Source organism: Carassius gibelio, chromosome B20 (assembly GCF_023724105.1).
Source record: "Carassius gibelio isolate Cgi1373 ecotype wild population from Czech Republic chromosome B20, carGib1.2-hapl.c, whole genome shotgun sequence".
Lineage (NCBI taxonomy): Eukaryota > Metazoa > Chordata > Actinopteri > Cypriniformes > Cyprinidae > Carassius > Carassius gibelio.
This window is the reverse complement of record NC_068415.1, coordinates 25,649,876-25,669,404: the sequence shown is the minus strand read 5'-3', so window position 1 is coordinate 25,669,404 and position 19,529 is coordinate 25,649,876. Positions and strand designations below refer to the sequence as shown.

General features: G+C 36.5%; 1 protein-coding gene across 14 annotated transcripts in view; it reads right to left on the bottom strand.

Annotated features, from left to right (window-relative positions):
* LOC127984348 (receptor-type tyrosine-protein phosphatase kappa) overlaps positions 1–19,529 on the bottom strand; it is a 170,371-nt gene that overhangs the window by 92,717 nt on the left and 58,125 nt on the right. For all 14 annotated transcript variants that reach the window (XM_052586971.1, XM_052586973.1, XM_052586960.1 and 11 more), the window contains one exon: positions 17,381–17,652. In XM_052586971.1, coding sequence (XP_052442931.1) covers positions 17,381–17,652 — 272 coding nt within the window. The remainder of the gene's footprint in view (positions 1–17,380; positions 17,653–19,529) is intronic.

Genomic DNA, 19,529 nt, shown 5'->3' with positions numbered 1-19,529 from the left:
TGGCCCTTTAAACTGATCTCTCTTAAAACGCCTCGGACATTTCCAAAGTCAGTAATGCTTATGAGCCGATTATGATGTAAATCTTCAAAAGTGTTCTGGCTGAATGCTGTTGTGCAGCCGCAGCTCTCTCTCTCTCTCTTGCTCTCTCTCTCTCTCTTGCTCTCTCTCTCTCTCTCTCTCTCTCTCTCTCTCTCTCTCTCTCTTGCTCTCTCTCTCTCTCTCTCTCTCTCTTTCTCTCGCTCTTTCTCTCTCTCTCTCCTGCTGCAGTAATTCTGCTGATCAGGCATCAGTTTTGTGGAGTCTTGTTACTGTGTTAAACTAGTCAACAGAGCTCATCTGTGCTTCAGCACTAAAGGTTAGAGAGTTTCCTGCCAGTGCTGAGTTGCTATAACAGCTTGTCATTTTAACACTTGGTTTTCTTACTTATGTATTACATATATTACATATATATATACATGGCTGCTGCAATGTCAATTATTATTAGTATTTTTTAATGTCAAGTTTCTGTTTGAATTTGAATTAACAGCTTCATTAATTAATAGAGTGATTATATATGCCTGTAATTATAATTATAATACCTGTTAACACTACATAAGTGATGTCTTGCCAATGCAATATTTTGTGTCCTATTGTTATTACAGTAAAATGTGTTAAATATTAAAGTATTATTATTTTAAAATCACATTATTTAAACTGATAAAAAAAAGTGATAAAAAGTAAATAATTTTTGAAGTCTCTTTTTTTGAAAAAAAAAAATCCTTTTGAACTTACTAGTCATCATATAATCACAAAACAACAACAACAACAAAACAACCTGGGGCCCGTTCTTCGTACGTCGCTAACTCAGTTAGCTGGATTTGATTGTTGATGATTTGGCGTGATCTTGGATCGTTTGGTTCTTCGAAGCTCATCCCGGAGCTGCTGTCATAGCAACAGGTCCGTCAGCTTAAACCTGCTCGGGAGCAGCTTATTTCATGTTTGGATTAGATCGCTTCTTTTCAACCAGAACTGATACTCAAAATATGTCTGCTACCACCACTACTTTATTAGAAGAGTATCGTACTGATCCAGGGACAATAATTTAAAATAATAATCATTTAAAAAAATATTTAAAAATAATATAAAAATGCTTTGTAGTCCAAAACAGCCTACTGTAGACACAGCCAGTTTTACTCACTGAAATATTTATTTGTCTTAAAATTATTACTTACATACGTACATACATACATAATTGTATTAGAGTCTTACACACATGCTATACAGATAATAGAGTCGTGCATTATTTTGAGTGATGATAATATTATAAGAGTGGCTTGATGGAGCGCAGGAGATGCAGATAACATGATATTGACCCTTAAGAAACTTTCATTAATGCTTTCACATAACAAATCTGTCCAAATATAAAATAAAATGAATAGATAATTTCTACATTGAAATAAAAATTTAAAGATTGCACAACTATTATAAATTGCGATTCTAAATAATTGGGAATCATGACAAATAAAATCTAATAAAATAAAAACATGTATCTATTATCTGTTTCATGTATCTATTATAACATTTATGTAGTTTTGTTTGCTTGGCTGTTTCCTTATAAAAGTCCAGAAATTTGTCAAGTTTTTCGTCAGGTGTCGTTTTAAATTATATGACGTCATTACATTTCCGTCTTGCCACCAGCCAATCGCTGCACTGCTGATCATGGTTTCGAGTATCGATACATATCCCCTTTTAAGACAACACATGAACGTGCAATTATCTCACATAACTCAATCCAGTGATACTAATCATACACAACAGGTGTGTTCGAAGAACCCAATAAGCCGGATCATGATTAGCACGATGATATCATCTTGGATGTGTCATTTGATCTCGGATGTAATAAGCGACGTATGAAGAATAGGCCCCAGAACACCTCTTTACAATGTTGACAATAAATCAGTAAATTATTCTGATTTCTGAAGATCATGTGACACTGAAGACTGGAGGAATGATGCTGAAAATACAAATAATTACAACAGAATAGACGTCATTAAAAACATAAAAAATCTAACTGATCCCAGATTTTTGAATGGAAGTATATTATTTGCATTTCCATGATATTTAAATATTTGACTCATTTTACAGGCTTGAAAATCCATTTTTTTTATTCCCCATTCCCTGACATGTCCATGTTTTCCACTGCCGTGGGACCCTGTGGTGTGTGTGTGTGTGTGTTTTGGAGCAGATATCACAGAAGACGACTCAAAGACCCAACAGCGTCTCAGCCGAGGAAGCGGCTTTGGCAAGAGTGAAAACTGCTGAAATGAAAAGAGGAGAAAAGAACATAGGATAAAAAAATGAGGTGAGAAAGAGACAGAGGGAGATATTCTGGGACTGGCGTGACATTCTGCACCCCAGCAATTATCCCATCAGCCCCGGACAAAAGCAGCTCTGAACTGAAGATGTGCACGGCTAGACACTTTCAAAAGCGTCAGCGGGCTGCCACTTAAAACAGCCGAATAATCAGACTGCTGCTGAATAATGAGGCTGGTCAGAGTGGGAACAGCATGAGTCACGCTCAAATTTCCAAATCACTGTACGAAGCAGTCGACTCCACTACTCCACAACTGGACTTTTGTGAATAGAGCTGCGACTAATGTTTCACGTTAACAAACTCAGTGCTGTGAATACAGTCCTCTCAAAAACTCTAACATCATTCTCTCATTTATTGTTCATTATGCAATCTAAGTTAACGCAGATTCTATATGACCCAATAAACAACTGCAGTTCAAGCCATGGTTTGCCCTGCACCAAACACTTTCTGTAGCGCCTTGACGCTCTGACATGTTGTCTGACATCGCTGTAGCCACTTTTTTTCTTTTCTCTTCCACTTTAATAGTTACAGCACAAAATAAACATGAATGAACATCAGAAGGTGCAACGATACAGTATAAACTAGCAAAATAAATCATGTAATCACTCGATCAGTGCAGAAAGATATCAGTCAACAGCTTGAAAACAATATGTCTCAAGTTGGGAGAGATTCATTTTTTTCTTTTTCTTACCCCCCATTCAACATTAAACGAGAAAAAACACTTGTGCATTAAAGCTTGTCTGCGACCTCCATAAACACAAATACACCTTTGTGTATTGTTTTGTTTTAGTCCCAATATTTTAGTTCAAAAAGCTTTTATTTAAATAAAGCAAAAGGTATACTTTATGTCTTGCTAGTCACCATATATAGTTCTTTTTTTTCCCCACAATTGTTGTGGTTCACGTTAACCGCAAATATTTCACATATTCTCTTAATTAATACAAGATCCAAAAACAGAATGATAAAGCACACCACTGCTGTCACTGCTTGACATGTCACGTCAAACACACACACACACACACACACACATGAACCGCTCACTTACACATGCAGACTGATGCACATGAGCATTAACAAACAGAATACACAGATAAGACAGAAAACACATCGCTGACATATTCAGATCAGACCTGCACATGAAACACACAGCAGGAGAAAGCCTGTGCTCTTTCTACTTCCTTTTCTGTCTCAATTTATTTGGAACAAGAATATGTGAAAAATACAACATTGCCAAAAGTTATTAGTCATATAACCTTAAAGTGATAATGATGATCCATGTGCATCGACAGACATGCAGAAACTGATAAATGAAGCTACCAAACACAAGATATATATTTATTAATGTTTATCAGGAAATCTCCACTGCAGAATCTAACAGCTTGACATGTAACAAGTTACAGCTTTTTTTTCTTTCTTCAAATGTAATATTTATATTTTAAATAATTGTAATATAGCTTTATTCTCTTTAGTATATATGTTCAGCATTTCTATCTTATTCCTCAGAAAACTCAGAAAAGGAGTGTTTGTGTGTGTGTGTGTGTGTGTGTGTACGTACTTAACCATATTTTGGGGACAAATGTGTATCTCAACCTGAAAAATCTCTCAAAACCTCCCTTTGGGGACTCACTTGTAAATCAGATTTAAAAATAAAGTTTTTTTTTTTTTTTTTTTTTTTTTTTTTTAATGCAGAAAGTTTGTTAAGGAAAGTTTGTTAAGGATAGGTTTAGTTGTAGAATATATGATCTGTACAGTGTTAAAAACATTAAGTAAACGTGTGTGTGTGTGTGTGTGTGAGAGAGAGAGAGAGAGATAGAGAGAGAGAAAGATAGAGAGAGAGTGTGTGTGTGTGTGTGGCAGATCTGTCTGGATGAGGAAGCCTGCAGCTTTGCTGTCAATCAGAACCTCATCATAAAAATACCCCCCCCCCCCCCCCCTCACACACACACACAGACACACACATGACTAGCTGCAGACATCTATCAACCCATTCTTAAAGCACACACACACAAATGTGTAAGCAAAGCATTTGCTGTATACTATATAAACCTGTATTTAGATGTTGATTAGCGATGCAGCTCAGAATGCTAGCAGAGGATTTGTGTTTGTCTAAACATCCATTACTCCCACCATCATCAATTATCTTTCTATTGAACACATAAATGACTCTTCAGAGCATTAAATTATGAAACATTGATTACATCTGAAGCCCTGCATGTACCACAATCAATATCACTTACGGCTGATGCCTCACAACACACACAGACACATGACACTCTCGGACCGAAGAGGAGGAACATTGTGACGAGAGACAGAGACAGAGACAGAGGAGTGTTTCTCCAGGACGGCCAGTGAGAGACTGAGTGACACTGAAGAGCAAACAAAGAGTTTTAGTGCTCTGCTCTCTGGCTTCTAAGGTTTTCCGGGTGGTTGCTAGGGTGTTGCTAGCTGACTGCAGGGCTGTAATGGCTGGTTGTTGCTAAGGGTTATATTAGGGCCCTATGATTTCTGTGATGTGGAAAATGCAGGCAGAATCACAGAATGCAATCCTAATAATATAATTTACACAGAATTTTCAAGACCATTAAAATTGGAAGATTATTATCTATGTATTTGATAATAAAGATTTGAATTTGTATTTTTGTTAAGAGTATTACTCAAGTGATTGTTAGTGTACCTGTAGCTCAAGTGGTAGAGCATTCGATTCCCTGGGAACACATGATAGGGAAACATTGATAGCCTGAATACACTGTAAGTCGCTTTGGATAGAAGTGTCTGCTAAATGCATACATTTAATTTTAATTTAATTAGATTTTTTTTTTCAGCTGGACATACTAAAATAAATGCCTGAAAATCAAACAGAAATGTTGTACCTATTATATTTCATTAGTAGTACTGGACTTACAAATTACATTTTAAATTTCAAATTGAAATATTTTTTTAAATTTTCTAGAAAAATAATAATATTATAAATCCTTTCCAGATCAAAAGGACTGGAGTCCAGGGTTAAAGGTGCTGTAGGGAACTTTTGTAAATATATATTTTTTACATATTTGTTAAACCTGTCATTATGTCCTGACAGTAGAATATGAGACAGATAATCTGTGAAAAAATCAAGCTCCTCTGGCTCCTCCCAGTGTCCTATTGCCATTTGCAGAAACTCCATCGCTCCCGGTAAAAAACAACCAATCAGAGCTGCGGTCCGTAACTTTGTTTGTGTTCAAAATGTAGAAAAATTTATATAATAATCGAGTACACCATGAATCCATTTTCCAAACCGTGTTTTTAGCTTGTCCTGAATCACTAGGGTGCACCTATAATAAGTGTTTATATTCAGACTATTTTAGATTGCTTTGGGGATACCGCGGCGGAGTAACCCAGTACCTTTGTGATTCTTCATAGACATAAACCGAGAGAAGTAGTTCCGGCTACGATGTTCTTCCGCAAGACGCAAGCAGTTCTGTTTATTAACCGCTAGAGCATCAAAAGTTACATAACGCAGCTTTAACTTAACCAAGTTAAGTTAAGTTAAAAAAATATATATAAAATTAAACAAACAAAATGGATTTGGAAAAAAAATTCAAGTATTTTAGTTATTTTCTGGTAAAGTAGCAGCACACTCTCCACAACACACATGTTTGAGAAATCAATCATGTCTGGAGCCCAAACTCATCATTAAAAGGGTTTCATCACATGACTATGAGCACTAGTACCAGTGATGTCTGACTTAATTACAGTAGGGTGACCATACGTCCTGTTTTTCCCGAGCATGTCCTCTTTTTGGACCTAAAAAAAATGCATCCGGTCAGAATTTCTTAATTGTCCTTTGCTTTCAGTTGTAAAAACTATCAGTGTGTTAAACTCAGTGCTGTTTTCTTAATCCTGCTCCTGCTGAATTTCTGACCATTACTGCCTGCTCCTGCAAACATTTTAATATTGCATATAATTTTCTCACATCAGGGAGCCTCTATCAATATGCGGAGTATTTAAATCTCTTTGTATGCAGCTCGTGTTGGATGCAGGGTTGCCAAATCTGCATGACTTGCACAGAATTGGGCTGATTTGTAACTGATTTTCTCTGGTAGGTTAAAGCTCCTGCCGCCACCATCCTCTTTTTTGAAAACTAAAATATGGTCACCCTAAATTACAGTATACTGCTGAGAAAACTACAAGGCAGATACACAGACCAAAACAAAAACACATTCACATTTCCTCTTCCTACTGGCATCATTTCACCCGATATTGAGTTCGGCGCTCTCATCTCTTCACCTGTCAGGAGCGCATGCACACACACACACACACACACACACACACACACACACACACACACATTTGCATTGGCTCTGCTGATCATTACCACAGCTCTAAGTAAACAATGAGAGCAGGGAAAAGTCTTATTGATGGCAATGTGATGCGTGGGGTGCAGGTTTTATTTATTTATTTTTATTCCAGGGGCTCTGTCAGTGGGTGAAGAGCGATATGTCCTTCATCATTTGGAGAGACGCGTGCCGAAATGTTTTTCCTCCAGAATAGACGTCCTCCATTTCAGTCCCTCCGCGTGCCAAGACTCCAGCGTAACGGCGGCCCATTAGGGGCAATATATTCCCTCTCTGCGAGCAGACGATCTATCAGCCCAGGACTGGAGGACTGGAGGGCAGTTCATCTCTCTCCAGCAGTAATGTCTCAGTTTTGATTGTAATCTGTCAGCTCTGGCTCTCTGAGCTTTCGGAGATCACCCTGAAGAATTCAACGACAGCATGACTTCACAATGGACCCTGCATCTCGCTCATCAGGACCGGAGGATATGATAGGGATCAGGCTTACAGCTTCCACAGAAGAAGTCTCTCAGTGACTGCTTCTAAACATTCTTCTGGAGGATTTTAACTTGAGAAGTACTCATCATATCAAGAGTTGTTTTCAGACATTGTTTAACTCTCATCTTGAATTACATATACTTATATATCTCCATTGGAATTTCTCATAAACCGTTTTAAACGTAAGCCTAACAAAAATTAAAGTTTTATGGTGACCTCCAAAACTATATGGTATTTGCATTTACTCTCAAATAAAACATGTATACTATTTTAGGTTTAGTAAACTAAATTGTATGTAAACTTAAGCTGTTTTACAGGCATATGATGTATAGTAAGTATACTGATAATACTGTGCTAGCATTATACTTAGTGTAGAATTTGAGTGCAAAAACAAAACAAACAAACAAACAAAAAACAGAAAATGTTTTCTTTTGCATGGCAAAAATAAATGAGTGTTTAGTTATACTGTTCATTTACTAACTATTCTTCTAGCACACTAGCTTATGTAAGTACATTTTGAAGTATACCCTCAGTAACATACTAGTTTGATGTTTTATACTGCAAATATACATAAGTTACTAGAACATTTACATCAGTAGTTACAGTTGAATGTTTATGTATGATTTTTGACATTCAGTATACTACTAAGTTTGGGTACTATTTTTAAAATAGAAATATATCTTTAACTGTACTATGAGTAGAAATGAAATCAATGATTTATATATTACAGGAAGAGACTTACTCCTTTTGCAATTTGACTTAATGTTTTGTGCAAAGATCTCAAATGATATATTCTGGTAATGGCTTATAATAGAAGGCAGTGTGAATCAAGTCTGTTACAATACTCTCACACCTTAGAGGAATTGGCAATGAAATCAGCCAAATCTGTCTGTGTTTCTGTGTGGGTTAATAACACTGTGTACCAAAAAAGATCAGGATCAGTTCCACACATGCATCAAATTACTGCTATTCTGCCTCAAAGATGAACATTCACTTTTATAAAATAAAATATAAAACATACTGGGCTAATATTTGTGAAAAAAGTGTAACTGTATACATTGTTGATTACAAGATTAGGCTAAATACTTAAGATTTTCCTGCATACTTTGTCAACTTAAGTCAAGTATACAAGTATAATTTTGTCAAGGTTATCTCTGATAAGAAAATAAAAGATAGACTGAATGTATCTTCTTATTTTTATTTTAATAGAAGAATGATGATATATAACACTTGAATAAACTTAATTTCTGTAAGGCTAGCATTGCTTTCCCAGTTGTTTGTGCCTCTATGACAGATCTAAAGCCCAACCGCTGACCAAAACTGATCTATAAACCTGAGTACGATCAAGCCTAATGACTTTAAGAACAGATGACAACAAAACACACCAAGACAAGATTATCACTGTTTTTTTAAGTGTGTTCCTTGCATATGACTTCCGAAGACTTTTTTATAGCCTTGGCCTTGTGGTTATTACAACTAGAACAAAACTACAAACTGTTGTGGGAAAACAGCTGTGATGATTCTTTACAAATTTCCCCTTTGTTTTCCATGGCAAAATTATGGGTTAAATTATGTCGTTTTTTGGGGTGATATCTTTGTTAAAACACCAATAAACGGTTAAACACAAACTGCACGAAGGGCTGTGACATCCACTCCCTGTGAAAGAAATAGCTCACAATGTTACTTAAACCTCCACTTCACAATGGCATGTCCGTGCGGAAAACCTTAAAACAACCCTAAATGTCTGTTCGCTGAGCTTAAGGTTACGGAAATCCCCACAGTGACAGAGTTTTTAAAGACAACAAATAATGTCACTTCAAAAAATGACCAAATTATTCCAAATTAAACATTGTTATAGTAAATGAATTACTTAATTAAAACAGGCAGGTACTTTTCTACACAGTCAAGTAAACACGTGTGTTTATGTTGAGGAAGATTAGTGAAGCTGAGTGACATTCTTCTGTATCATGTACAGAGGACACACACACAGACACAGACACACAGGAGTCTGCCCAGTAAACAAGCCTTTATGGGCTGCCAGCGCAGGGCCCCTGAGAATTTGCTCCTTGGCAAAACACCCCTTGACCCCTTAGCACTTGCCCTGTACGGGCAGCCCTCATTTAGTCTGACTGTTTTATTGAAAATAATAAAGTTTGAAGTCACCATTATGGAGGTAAGTGCTAGCTTTAGTTGGGTTCTTCACTTCATAACTTCAGTGTTTTTTCTGGCTGCTATTGTTTATAGCACAAGATGTGAGAAAACAAACTGACCAGATGGTGATTTTTACTTATTAATGGTTCAGTCATCATGTAGTGTCCTGACTCACTGAACGTAAAGGCTGATCTTATTATTTAGATATAAATATTACTAAATATTTCACTTTAAAGTAGCTCTAAAATACCACTGCATGAAATGTAGGTCTGTTTTAATATTTTGAATGTTTTAGGTCATTATGACAAAATTATTTGGATGGGATCATTTAGAAACGTGTTTTTTGAAGTTCAGAGTTGTTCTAAATAATCTTGTTGACTGTTACCATTGTTGAGGTTCTTACGCTGAATCTTGATATCTGTGTGACACTACCTGATCCCATCCAAATAATATCTACATGACATTTTAATGTAAAAATATTAAGTCTGAATAATGTCCTCAGAGATAAAATTTTGGGTGAGATCAGGGAATCAGGACTCTAATGTGATGACTGAATCATCATTACAGTTTTTCTTCTTGCAACATTTACTGTAAAAAATATGCTTGACAAACATACAGTTATAGCATCCAAAGATAACTTAAGCTAAAAAGTTTTGCCAATGAGCAAATTCTCAGGGGCCCTCAGTCGACCCATAAAGGGCCAGAGCAGCCTTGTCTGCAGGGTGTACACTAATCTGAGCTTCTGAGCACATATAAATTACTGCTATGCTGGACACAAGATAAACCTGTGAGTGTGTGTTTGTGTGTGCTCTGACCTTGACTAAATGTGAGCTCTCAACACTATCACAAAACATCTCCACACACACACACACACACACACTCCCCTCACACCTCCTTCTGAACCCTAGAGGGATCCCCTGCCCGGAGGGATCTTGTTTTGGGAGAAGGTGTGGAATCGCCATTCACATGAATCTGTGAACCCTGTGAGACCTTGTTTATCTAGTGATTACAAGTGCACAATGTAGTGCTGCTCAAAACATTCTTCACCAGTAGTGAGAGAAATTGAATTAGTATTGATGAAGATAATAGCGGAATTACAGGCAATAACTTTAGAATAACTGCAATCTTTTAAAGTTAAAGTATTTCAACCATGAATAGTATGGCTTTAAATCATGAATGTAAATAAAAATCTAATGTAAACGTCGGGACAGGGTCAAATAAATCAGAGACCAGCCTAATTACACAGGTCTTCATTACAGTCTTTTTTTTTTTTTTTTACTGCTTACACACACACACACACACACACACACAATCTTTTCTGAAAGCTGACAGTCAAACACCAGAAGTACACACCAAATCTGCAAAACTATATGCTATTTCTCAGCCTTTGACTTTCTCAGCCTTCAGAAGACACTTTTTGCAAAACACAACACACAATTATCTGTGTAACACACACAAACTTTGCAGGAATTAACATTATGGCAAAGATGTTTGCAAAAGTTTACGTTTGAGACGTGTTTGTGATAATTTGTATACATTGCTTCATTTTGCAGGAGATGTGAGGAATTTAGCATTTTGGGTGTACAATTCTTGTATTTGTGTGTAAAGTTTTGAAAAAAATTAGCAAAGTTTTGAAAATGTGTGAAAGCATCTGAAAAAATAAAATAAAATACACAACGTAGATTAGTTGTTCAGCTAACCAACTAAAAAAAATGCTTAGTTCACATAAAAAATATATACAATTAACAGTTAAACAAATATACTTCAGGTAATTTTATATTATAACAAATATAATATAATAATTCATATTTTATTCCCACAAACATTTATTGATAATACTTATGTTTTTTTGCTTAGAATTGTTATAAACATAAGAATTGTTTACATTTTAGATTGCAAGCATTTTCCCCCAATAACTCATAATCTGTTTTTTACTGATAGTAAGTAGTTGTTAAGTTTAGGTATGGGGTCGGGTTTAGGGATTCAGAATAGGGTCATGTAGAATAATGCATTAATAAGTGCTTTAAAAGTAACTAACAAACAGCCAGAACCCAAGAAATATACATGCTAATGAGCAACTAGTTAACCATGAATAGTGTTCCGTTATCTAAAGGGTTACCAAAGAAATTGAAGTCTGGAAAATAATGTTCTTAAAAATCAAGGTAAATAAAATATTTTAGTTAGGACAGCCTCCAGCTTGTCGTAAATCTGAAAACATAAGATGTTTCATGAATTTTTTTTTTTTTTTTTTTAAATATGAAGAACATCATAACACTAGACATATAGTACCTATTAATTTTACTAGTGCACGGGTGACAACAATGATCAATAATCACTAAAGGAAATATTGGAGAACTTCTTAAGAATATTTCAAGAACTACATTTAAGAACATTCTTGCAAACTTTGTTTAAACAAATGTCTTAACTTATTTAAGTTTAAGTTTTTTTTCTTAACTGAACACTTCTAATATGTCAACAAATTAAAAGGCTGTAGTTAAAAGTCATATCAACAATAACCCACCCCCCAAAATCCAGAATTTTTTTTTTTTTTTTTGCAAAGCGAGTAATTATTTTTTTTAGTCAATTAGTTAGATGTTTTAAGGTTAAAACACACACACACACACACACATACACACATTCCTACTGATGACACACATTTCTGTTTGTGTCCTCAAAGAAGATTACTGAAGAACACATCATAAGCCAGAGAAACCACAAAGGAGCACGAGTGTTACTTGGCTTAGAAGAAATAAAAACAGAAAAACAACATCTTCTCTCAAGTTTAACGATATTCTATCATTCATGAGAACTGAAGGATGACCAAAGGAACACGTGCGATGCCTTAACTCTTTCCCTTTGACAGCATTAATGACGCTCGCACTCATGAGCGCAGACAGAGCTCCTCAAACGCTTCAGTTCGGCGCTCTGGCCTGATTTCTGACAATCTGACATCAAATAATAAAAAGCAACTGAGGGCAGGTGTCCAGCTTATTAAGCGAGTCCGTTTGACGCAGTGACTAACGATCTGATCAGGGGGATGAAGACACCCTCGGGAGATATCGGTGTAAAAAACAAAACCAAAGTGAATCAGGACTAAAGCTAAAATAAACTGGACTCCAGCAACAGATTTGACTCATCAGTGCCTAATTAAAGAGGACAAGAAATAACAAGCCCACACCAGGCTTTAGAGATGGACTGTGAAGGAGCGAGAGAGAGAGAGAGAGTGTAATAAAGGGACGTAACATGCCTGGACTCATTAGAAGGGACACGTCTCCGGGGGGTTTGGAGGGGCAGCAGGTGGAAACTCTATACTGTGAGAAATCAAATCGAGACATGAAGAAACAAGCCCCTCTGATCCATTAGCTCGTCTCAGAAATATCATGCAATATTAATCACAACAGCGCCTCCCAATCCTCCAAGCCTGACGTGTAATGTGTTCAAGTGGCCAGCAGGGGCATCTGTCTATACGCAGGTGTGTTTACATTTAGGGCTGATAAAGCAAACAGACGGCTGCTATAAAGACTACAGCTCAACTACTGCACCCTAAACCTGTGGAAAAACCAGATGAACATCCTGCATGGAAACCCTGTATCATCACGGTGTTTACAATTCTGTCTCTCACGCAGACAGACAGACAGCAGAGCGATACTACCAATTAGTCTGAACACAGACGGAGGCTTTCAGTATTCACTGTGTCTCACACAGACACACACATACACACACAGCACACACAGACACACACACACACACACACACACACATATACACACACAGCGCACACACACACACACACACAGCACACACACACAGCACACACACACACATGTTTGTTTTTGTGTAAAGTGTGTTCATCCCATAGGTGTAATGGTTTTTATTCTGTAGAAACTGTATATTCTATTGCCCTTCACCAACCCTACACCTAACCCTAACCCTCACAGGAAACTTTGTGCATTTTTACTTTCTCAAAAAAACTCATTCTGTATGATTTATAAGTGTTTTGAAAAATGGGGACATGGGTTATGTCCTCATAAGTCACCCTCTCCTTGTAATACCTGTGTCATACCCATGTCATTATACAGAGTTGTGTCCTGATATGACACAAAAACAAGAGCACACACACACACACACACACACACACACACACACACACACACACACACTCTCTCTCTCACACATACACACATACATACACACACACTGCAAACACTGACACATACATACCGACATCCATTGCTGATTAAAACAAGAGAGAAGAGACTGATTATCATAGCAGTTGTATTCAGAAGATGAAATATTACTTTCATACAGCGAGAAGCAACAGTGGAAAGCTATTGTACTGAAAAACAAAAAGTGAAGGAGCTCCACTGACCCAGAGAGACATTTCTCCTGTGGAAAACATCACTGAGAGCCGTTACTGTGATCACTGGGAGCATTTTGTGAGTATGACAGAACTACAAAAGAAAAGCTAAAGCCTCCACATTCCCATAAATCAACCGGTCTACACCAATACCACATACAAGCAAAACATCCATTGTGATTTTGTTCCTCATACTTTTGTTTAGAGGGCTTGACGGCAGGAATGTGTCACCATACAGAGTTTAAGAGTCACGACAATGAAAAAAAAAAAGAGAAAGAAAAGAAAAGAAAAAACACCTACTGACTTTCCAGCTCAGAGTCTGGTGCTGTATTTGCTCTGAGGTAAAAGTCAGTTTCCCGTTAGTATCTTTGCATCAGATTTGCTGATCAGATAAACATATCTTGTTGATTAGTGCCCATTCACTTTTTCTGCAATGTTGGAAGTATTTTTTCCAATCATTTTTCCCAGAATGCTCATGAATGATATAATCGAGTTAAAGATAATCTATATGAATCTGTTGCTTTAAGGTTGTTGTTGTTCTTGTGTGTGTGTGTGTGTGTGTGTGTGTGTGTGTGTGTGTGTGTGTGTGTGTGTGTGTGTGTGTGTGTGTGTGTGTGTGTGTGTGAGCGAGAGGTTCAGGTATAAAAAGATGGCAATATCCAAAATCCTTGGAATATAATCCTTGGAAACAAGCTTATAAATCATACAGAAATAAGTTTTTGGTTATATGGTTATATATAGAAACAATATATTTTAGGTTTATTGCAAAATATGCATATACATTCACAATAATTTAACCCTCTGAGGTCTAGGGGGTTTTGGGGGCCTGGAGAAGATTTGACATGACCTGACTTTTGTGCTTTTTCAGTTGCTTCTAAACATATTAGTGGCTAAAGTCTGAAAACACTGTATGTATGTATGTACATGATTTAGTTTTTTAGAAAACAACTTTTATGCGTGATTGGTGAAAAACTTAAATTTTGAAGGCACTGAAATGAGGTCATAAAACACATAAAGAATATTTGTTCACAAGACTGTCAACCCTGGAGCTTGCAGTCTAGAATTTTTGCTTCAAAATGATGAGGAAATCATCTTGTTTACTCAACAATATATTGATTTACATTTTCTCAGACAGTTTTTGTTGGTAAAAATCATATGTGAGTAGACGTCAACTATCATGAATATCATTGTGATTTACACCTGAGAAGACAAAGGCCTGCATAATGAGCTGCATAATGAGCCTCTCAGTCAGCTGTGTCACTGATAGGGTTGGGTATTGTTTTTATCGATTCCGATTCTTATTGATTCCTAGTTTCGATTCCAATAAGATAAAAAATCCAATATTAAAAAAATGAAGTCAAACATTTAGATGTCAAACATGCATTGTCTTTTTACAAAGCATTCTGTTGCAGCTGAATAACATGAGCAAAAATCAGCAGCCTACAAAACACAGGAATTTCCTGTGCTCAAAAAAAAAAAAAAAAAAAAAATATATATATATATATATATATATATATATATATATATATATATATATATCATAGCAAAAACAACTAAATGTATATAAATTTCAAATATTAAAGTGTTAAAGTAAACAGTCGGTAGGAACAAACATATCAATAAGCAATATCATAAATAAATACAACTAAACAAAATTTCAGGTAGCTACAGAAACTGTAATTAAACGTTTAAAAACACTGCAGTGTTTTCTTTTTATAAATAAAATAAAGATTAATCAGTTAAAGTTATTAAATATATTCGGTCAAGATCAGTGAATGGTTTTCTTTTGTTCTTTGATTAACATTAATGACAGGCAGCGCGTTTATTAGGTTTTTGTCTCTTTAGGCAAAAATACTGTACCTGTGTGTTTTCTTTCTCATCTGTTTTTGTTAACTTAAGACAAAAACAGCTGCGTATTTGATGATATAATGATATAGTTTTCTGTATATTGGTCAACAAATATGAAATAAGTCAGTTTCGGCTTGGTTGTTCCTTTTCTACAGTTGAAATTAGGGCTGCACGATGTGTCGTTTAAGCATCGATATCATGGTGTACGAATCCACGATAGTCACATCGCAGGATCTGTGATGTAGGCCGTCGTAGTTGATCCGTTATTCATTAACTGTACAGGCCAGCTGCTCCCCGGCCCTTGAAGAATGTGATTCGCGGATTAATTGCACAGCTTAACCATCATAGAGTGAAAGTTTATCATTTGCATGTGTTTTTAAGTCCTGTCAGTTTAACAGGGCAGAGAGAGAGTGTGCGCGTGAGAGAGAGAGCACGATAGAGAGAGAGCGAGTGAGCCCCGGCCGCACGCTGACCGTCTTCAAACAACATGAGCGCTATACCCGGCTCTTAGAAATTTGGAACCTGTTCTAAAATGGAACCGGTTTTCAATACCCAACTCTTGTGACTGAGAGGGAAGAGTTACAAGAAAGAATGTAAGGACAAAAGAAATTTATAGATTTTATATTTTATATTTGTAGTTTATTTAGAATATAATTAACTATCCCACAAATTAACTTGAGATTCACTCATGGATTTTCTACAAAAAAAAATAAAAAAAATAAAATAAATAAATATATATATATATATATATATATATATATATATATATATATATATATTAACATCACATAGCATTTCCAAAGGGTATATTGTTTTTGAGCTCTTAGATAAACTAAATGATAAACTACATTATTAATGTTATTTTGATAATAGTACTACAGTAGAAAATGTAGATGTAAATGAAACTTCATAATGTTTCACTTGATTATACATTTGGTCAAGAATTATAGTTTGGAAAAAGTCTAACTAGTAAAACGTTTACACGTTATGTGAAATCTAATACAAGTATATAAATTACAACAACAATAAAAAAAGACTCTTGTTTATGATCAGTGCTGAATAAAGTGCTTAGTTTTTGTTTTTTTTCTGAGGAAATCTAAATCTCAAATCCTGAGGTCCAAATCAAATTTTTTTGGGGGTGAATTATGTCTTATTCCTCTCACCGCGAAGCAGACAGTAAAATAAAAAGAACTTGAAGAACAGTCTTGCTGCGTTGTCTTCTGTTGTGTGGCGTATTCAAGCCGTGTGCTTCAGTGAAACATTAGAATCTGAATATAAATATAATTCATTAGAATCTGAATAGAGTGTTCAGCGCGGGGACGTGGTCACATTAGAAGATAATGAAGGGAGACATGAAAAACAGACATCGCGTTGTTTTAATATGGATTACTTTATCACAGAATATCTGTTTTCGGCAGCACTTGTTTAGTTTAAAAGTAGACATGTCAAGCTTTCTATAGATATCTCTCTCATGTCTCTTCGTTGAGTATTCACGGAGTTACAGTTAATTTTAATGACGTGTTTGTACATGAAGATCAGCGCAGAAAAAAAGGCTGCAGACAGCGCACCTTGTTTGTTATCTTTAAATTACAAATGCACAAAGTTTTATTGTTATTATGTCTGTATACAAAAAAAAGTAGACCCTTTACAGATTTGATTGATGTATTGATCTTATCTGTACGATCAAAACTGAAAGTGTAATTTAAGTTATTTTTGGAGATATCAGGAGAAGATGCCTTTTAAAGCTTATACACATAAATCGAACCCAGAAGATTAAAGGTCTATTTCCCAACCTGACTGCTTCATTCTATAGAAAATATACTGTCAATGCAGTTTTGATTGGTTGAAGGATTTGCATACCTGGTACTCATTGGGCCAGAAAGTGCTGACAGCGAGCTCCGCCTTCAACCAGCCTTTGCCTGTGCAGGAAGTGACGTTCCAGATGGGATTGGATAGTGGCCCTTTATTGACCTTCACCAAGATGTTGAGTGTCCCGGGGCTGGAGCCGTCGGGGCAGTACAGGAGATAGTTGAAGTCGATGCAGTGAGTGTCGTTTTCTTTCATCACAGGCAGCTGCAGGCGAGCCTTTTCTCCGTAATCATGCTGTGAAGTGTCCACCATCATGTATGAGCCTGGAGGGCAACAAGAACCAAGATAGAAAACACAGGTGAGCTGGGATTATGCACTCTTTTTTTGCTATCTACTCCCTATATAGGCAGCATCCTCACCAAAATGAAGCCTCAGTAGTGTAATTTAGAGCTTATGAGCAGCACTGCATCTTATGGAGTTTTAAGGTTAGTAGGGCTGGGACGAAAAGTTGATGCAACGCTATTTATGGATCGATTCTGAGACTTTGCGAATGCATCGTGATTCTCTCTCGAATCGATTGTGAGCTTAGTTTTTAACAGCTGATTTCGGCTAATTTTTAACCCCACACCTAAATGCTAACAAAGAAGAACGCTTGAGTTTTTGACTGAGTAATGTACAGTATTGTTCAAAATAATAGCAGTACAATGTGACTAACCAGAATAATCAAGGTTTTTCGTATATTTTTTTATTGCTACGTGGCAAACAAGTTACCAGTCGGTTCAGTAGATTCTCAGAAAACAAATGAGACCCAGCATTCATGATATGCACGCTCTTAAGGCTGTGCAATTGGGCAATTAGTTGAATTAGTTGAAAGGGGTGTGTTCAAAAAAATAGCAGTGTGGCATTCAATCACTGAGGTCATCAATTTTGTGAAGAAACAGGTGTGAATCAGGTGGCCCCTATTTAAGGATGAAGCCAACACTTGTTGAACATGCATTTGAAAGCTGAGGAAAATGGGTCGTTCAAGACATTGTTCGGAAGAACAGCGTACTTTGATTAAAAAGTTGATTAGAGAGGGGAAAACCTATAAAGAGGTGCAAAAAATGATAGGCTGTTCAGCTAAAATGATCTCCAATGCCTTAAAATGGAGAGCAAAACCAGAGAGACGTGGAAGAAAACGGAAGACAACCATCAAAATGGATAGAAGAATAACCAGAATGGCAAAGGCTCAGCCAATGATCACCTCCAGGATGATCAAAGACAGTCTGGAGTTACCTGTAAGTACTGTGACAGTTAGAAGACGTCTGTGTGAAGCTAATCTATTTTCAAGAATCCCCCGCAAAGTCCCTCTGTTAAAAAAAAGGCATGTGCAGAAGAGGTTACAATTTGCCAAAGAACACATCAACTGGCCTAAAGAGAAATGGAGGAACATTTTGTGGACTGATGAGAGTAAAATTGTTCTTTTTGGGTCCAAGGGCCACAGGCAGTTTGTGAGACGACCCCCAAACTCTGAATTCAAGCCACAGTACACAGTGAAGACAGTGAAGCATGGAGGTGCAAGCATCATGATATGGGCATGTTTCTCCTACTATGGTGTTGGGCCTATTTATCGCATACCAGGGATCATGGATCAGTTTGCATATGTTAAAATACTTGAAGAGGTCATGTTGCCCTATGCTGAAGAGGACATGCCCTTGAAATGGTTGTTTCAACAAGACAATGACCCAAAACACACTAGTAAACGGGCAAAGTCTTGGTTCCAAACCAACAAAATTAATGTTATGGAGTGGCCAGCCCAATCTCCAGACCTTAATCCAATTGAGAACTTGTGGGGTGATATCAAAAATGCTGTTTCTGAAGCAAAACCAAGAAATGTGAATGAATTGTGGAATGTTGTTAAAGAATCATGGAGTGGAATAACAGCTGAGAGGTGCCACAAGTTGGTTGACTCCATGCCACACAGATGTCAAGCAGTTTTAAAAAACTGTGGTCATACAACTAAATATTAGTTTAGTGATTCACAGGATTGCTAAATCCCAGAAAAAAAAAAATGTTTGTACAAAATAGTTTTGAGTTTGTAAAGTCAAAGGTAGACACTGCTATTTTTTTGAACACACCCCTTTCAACTAATTGCCCAATTGCACAGCCTTAAGAGCGTGCATATCATGAATGCTGGGTCTTGTTTGTTTTCTGACAATCT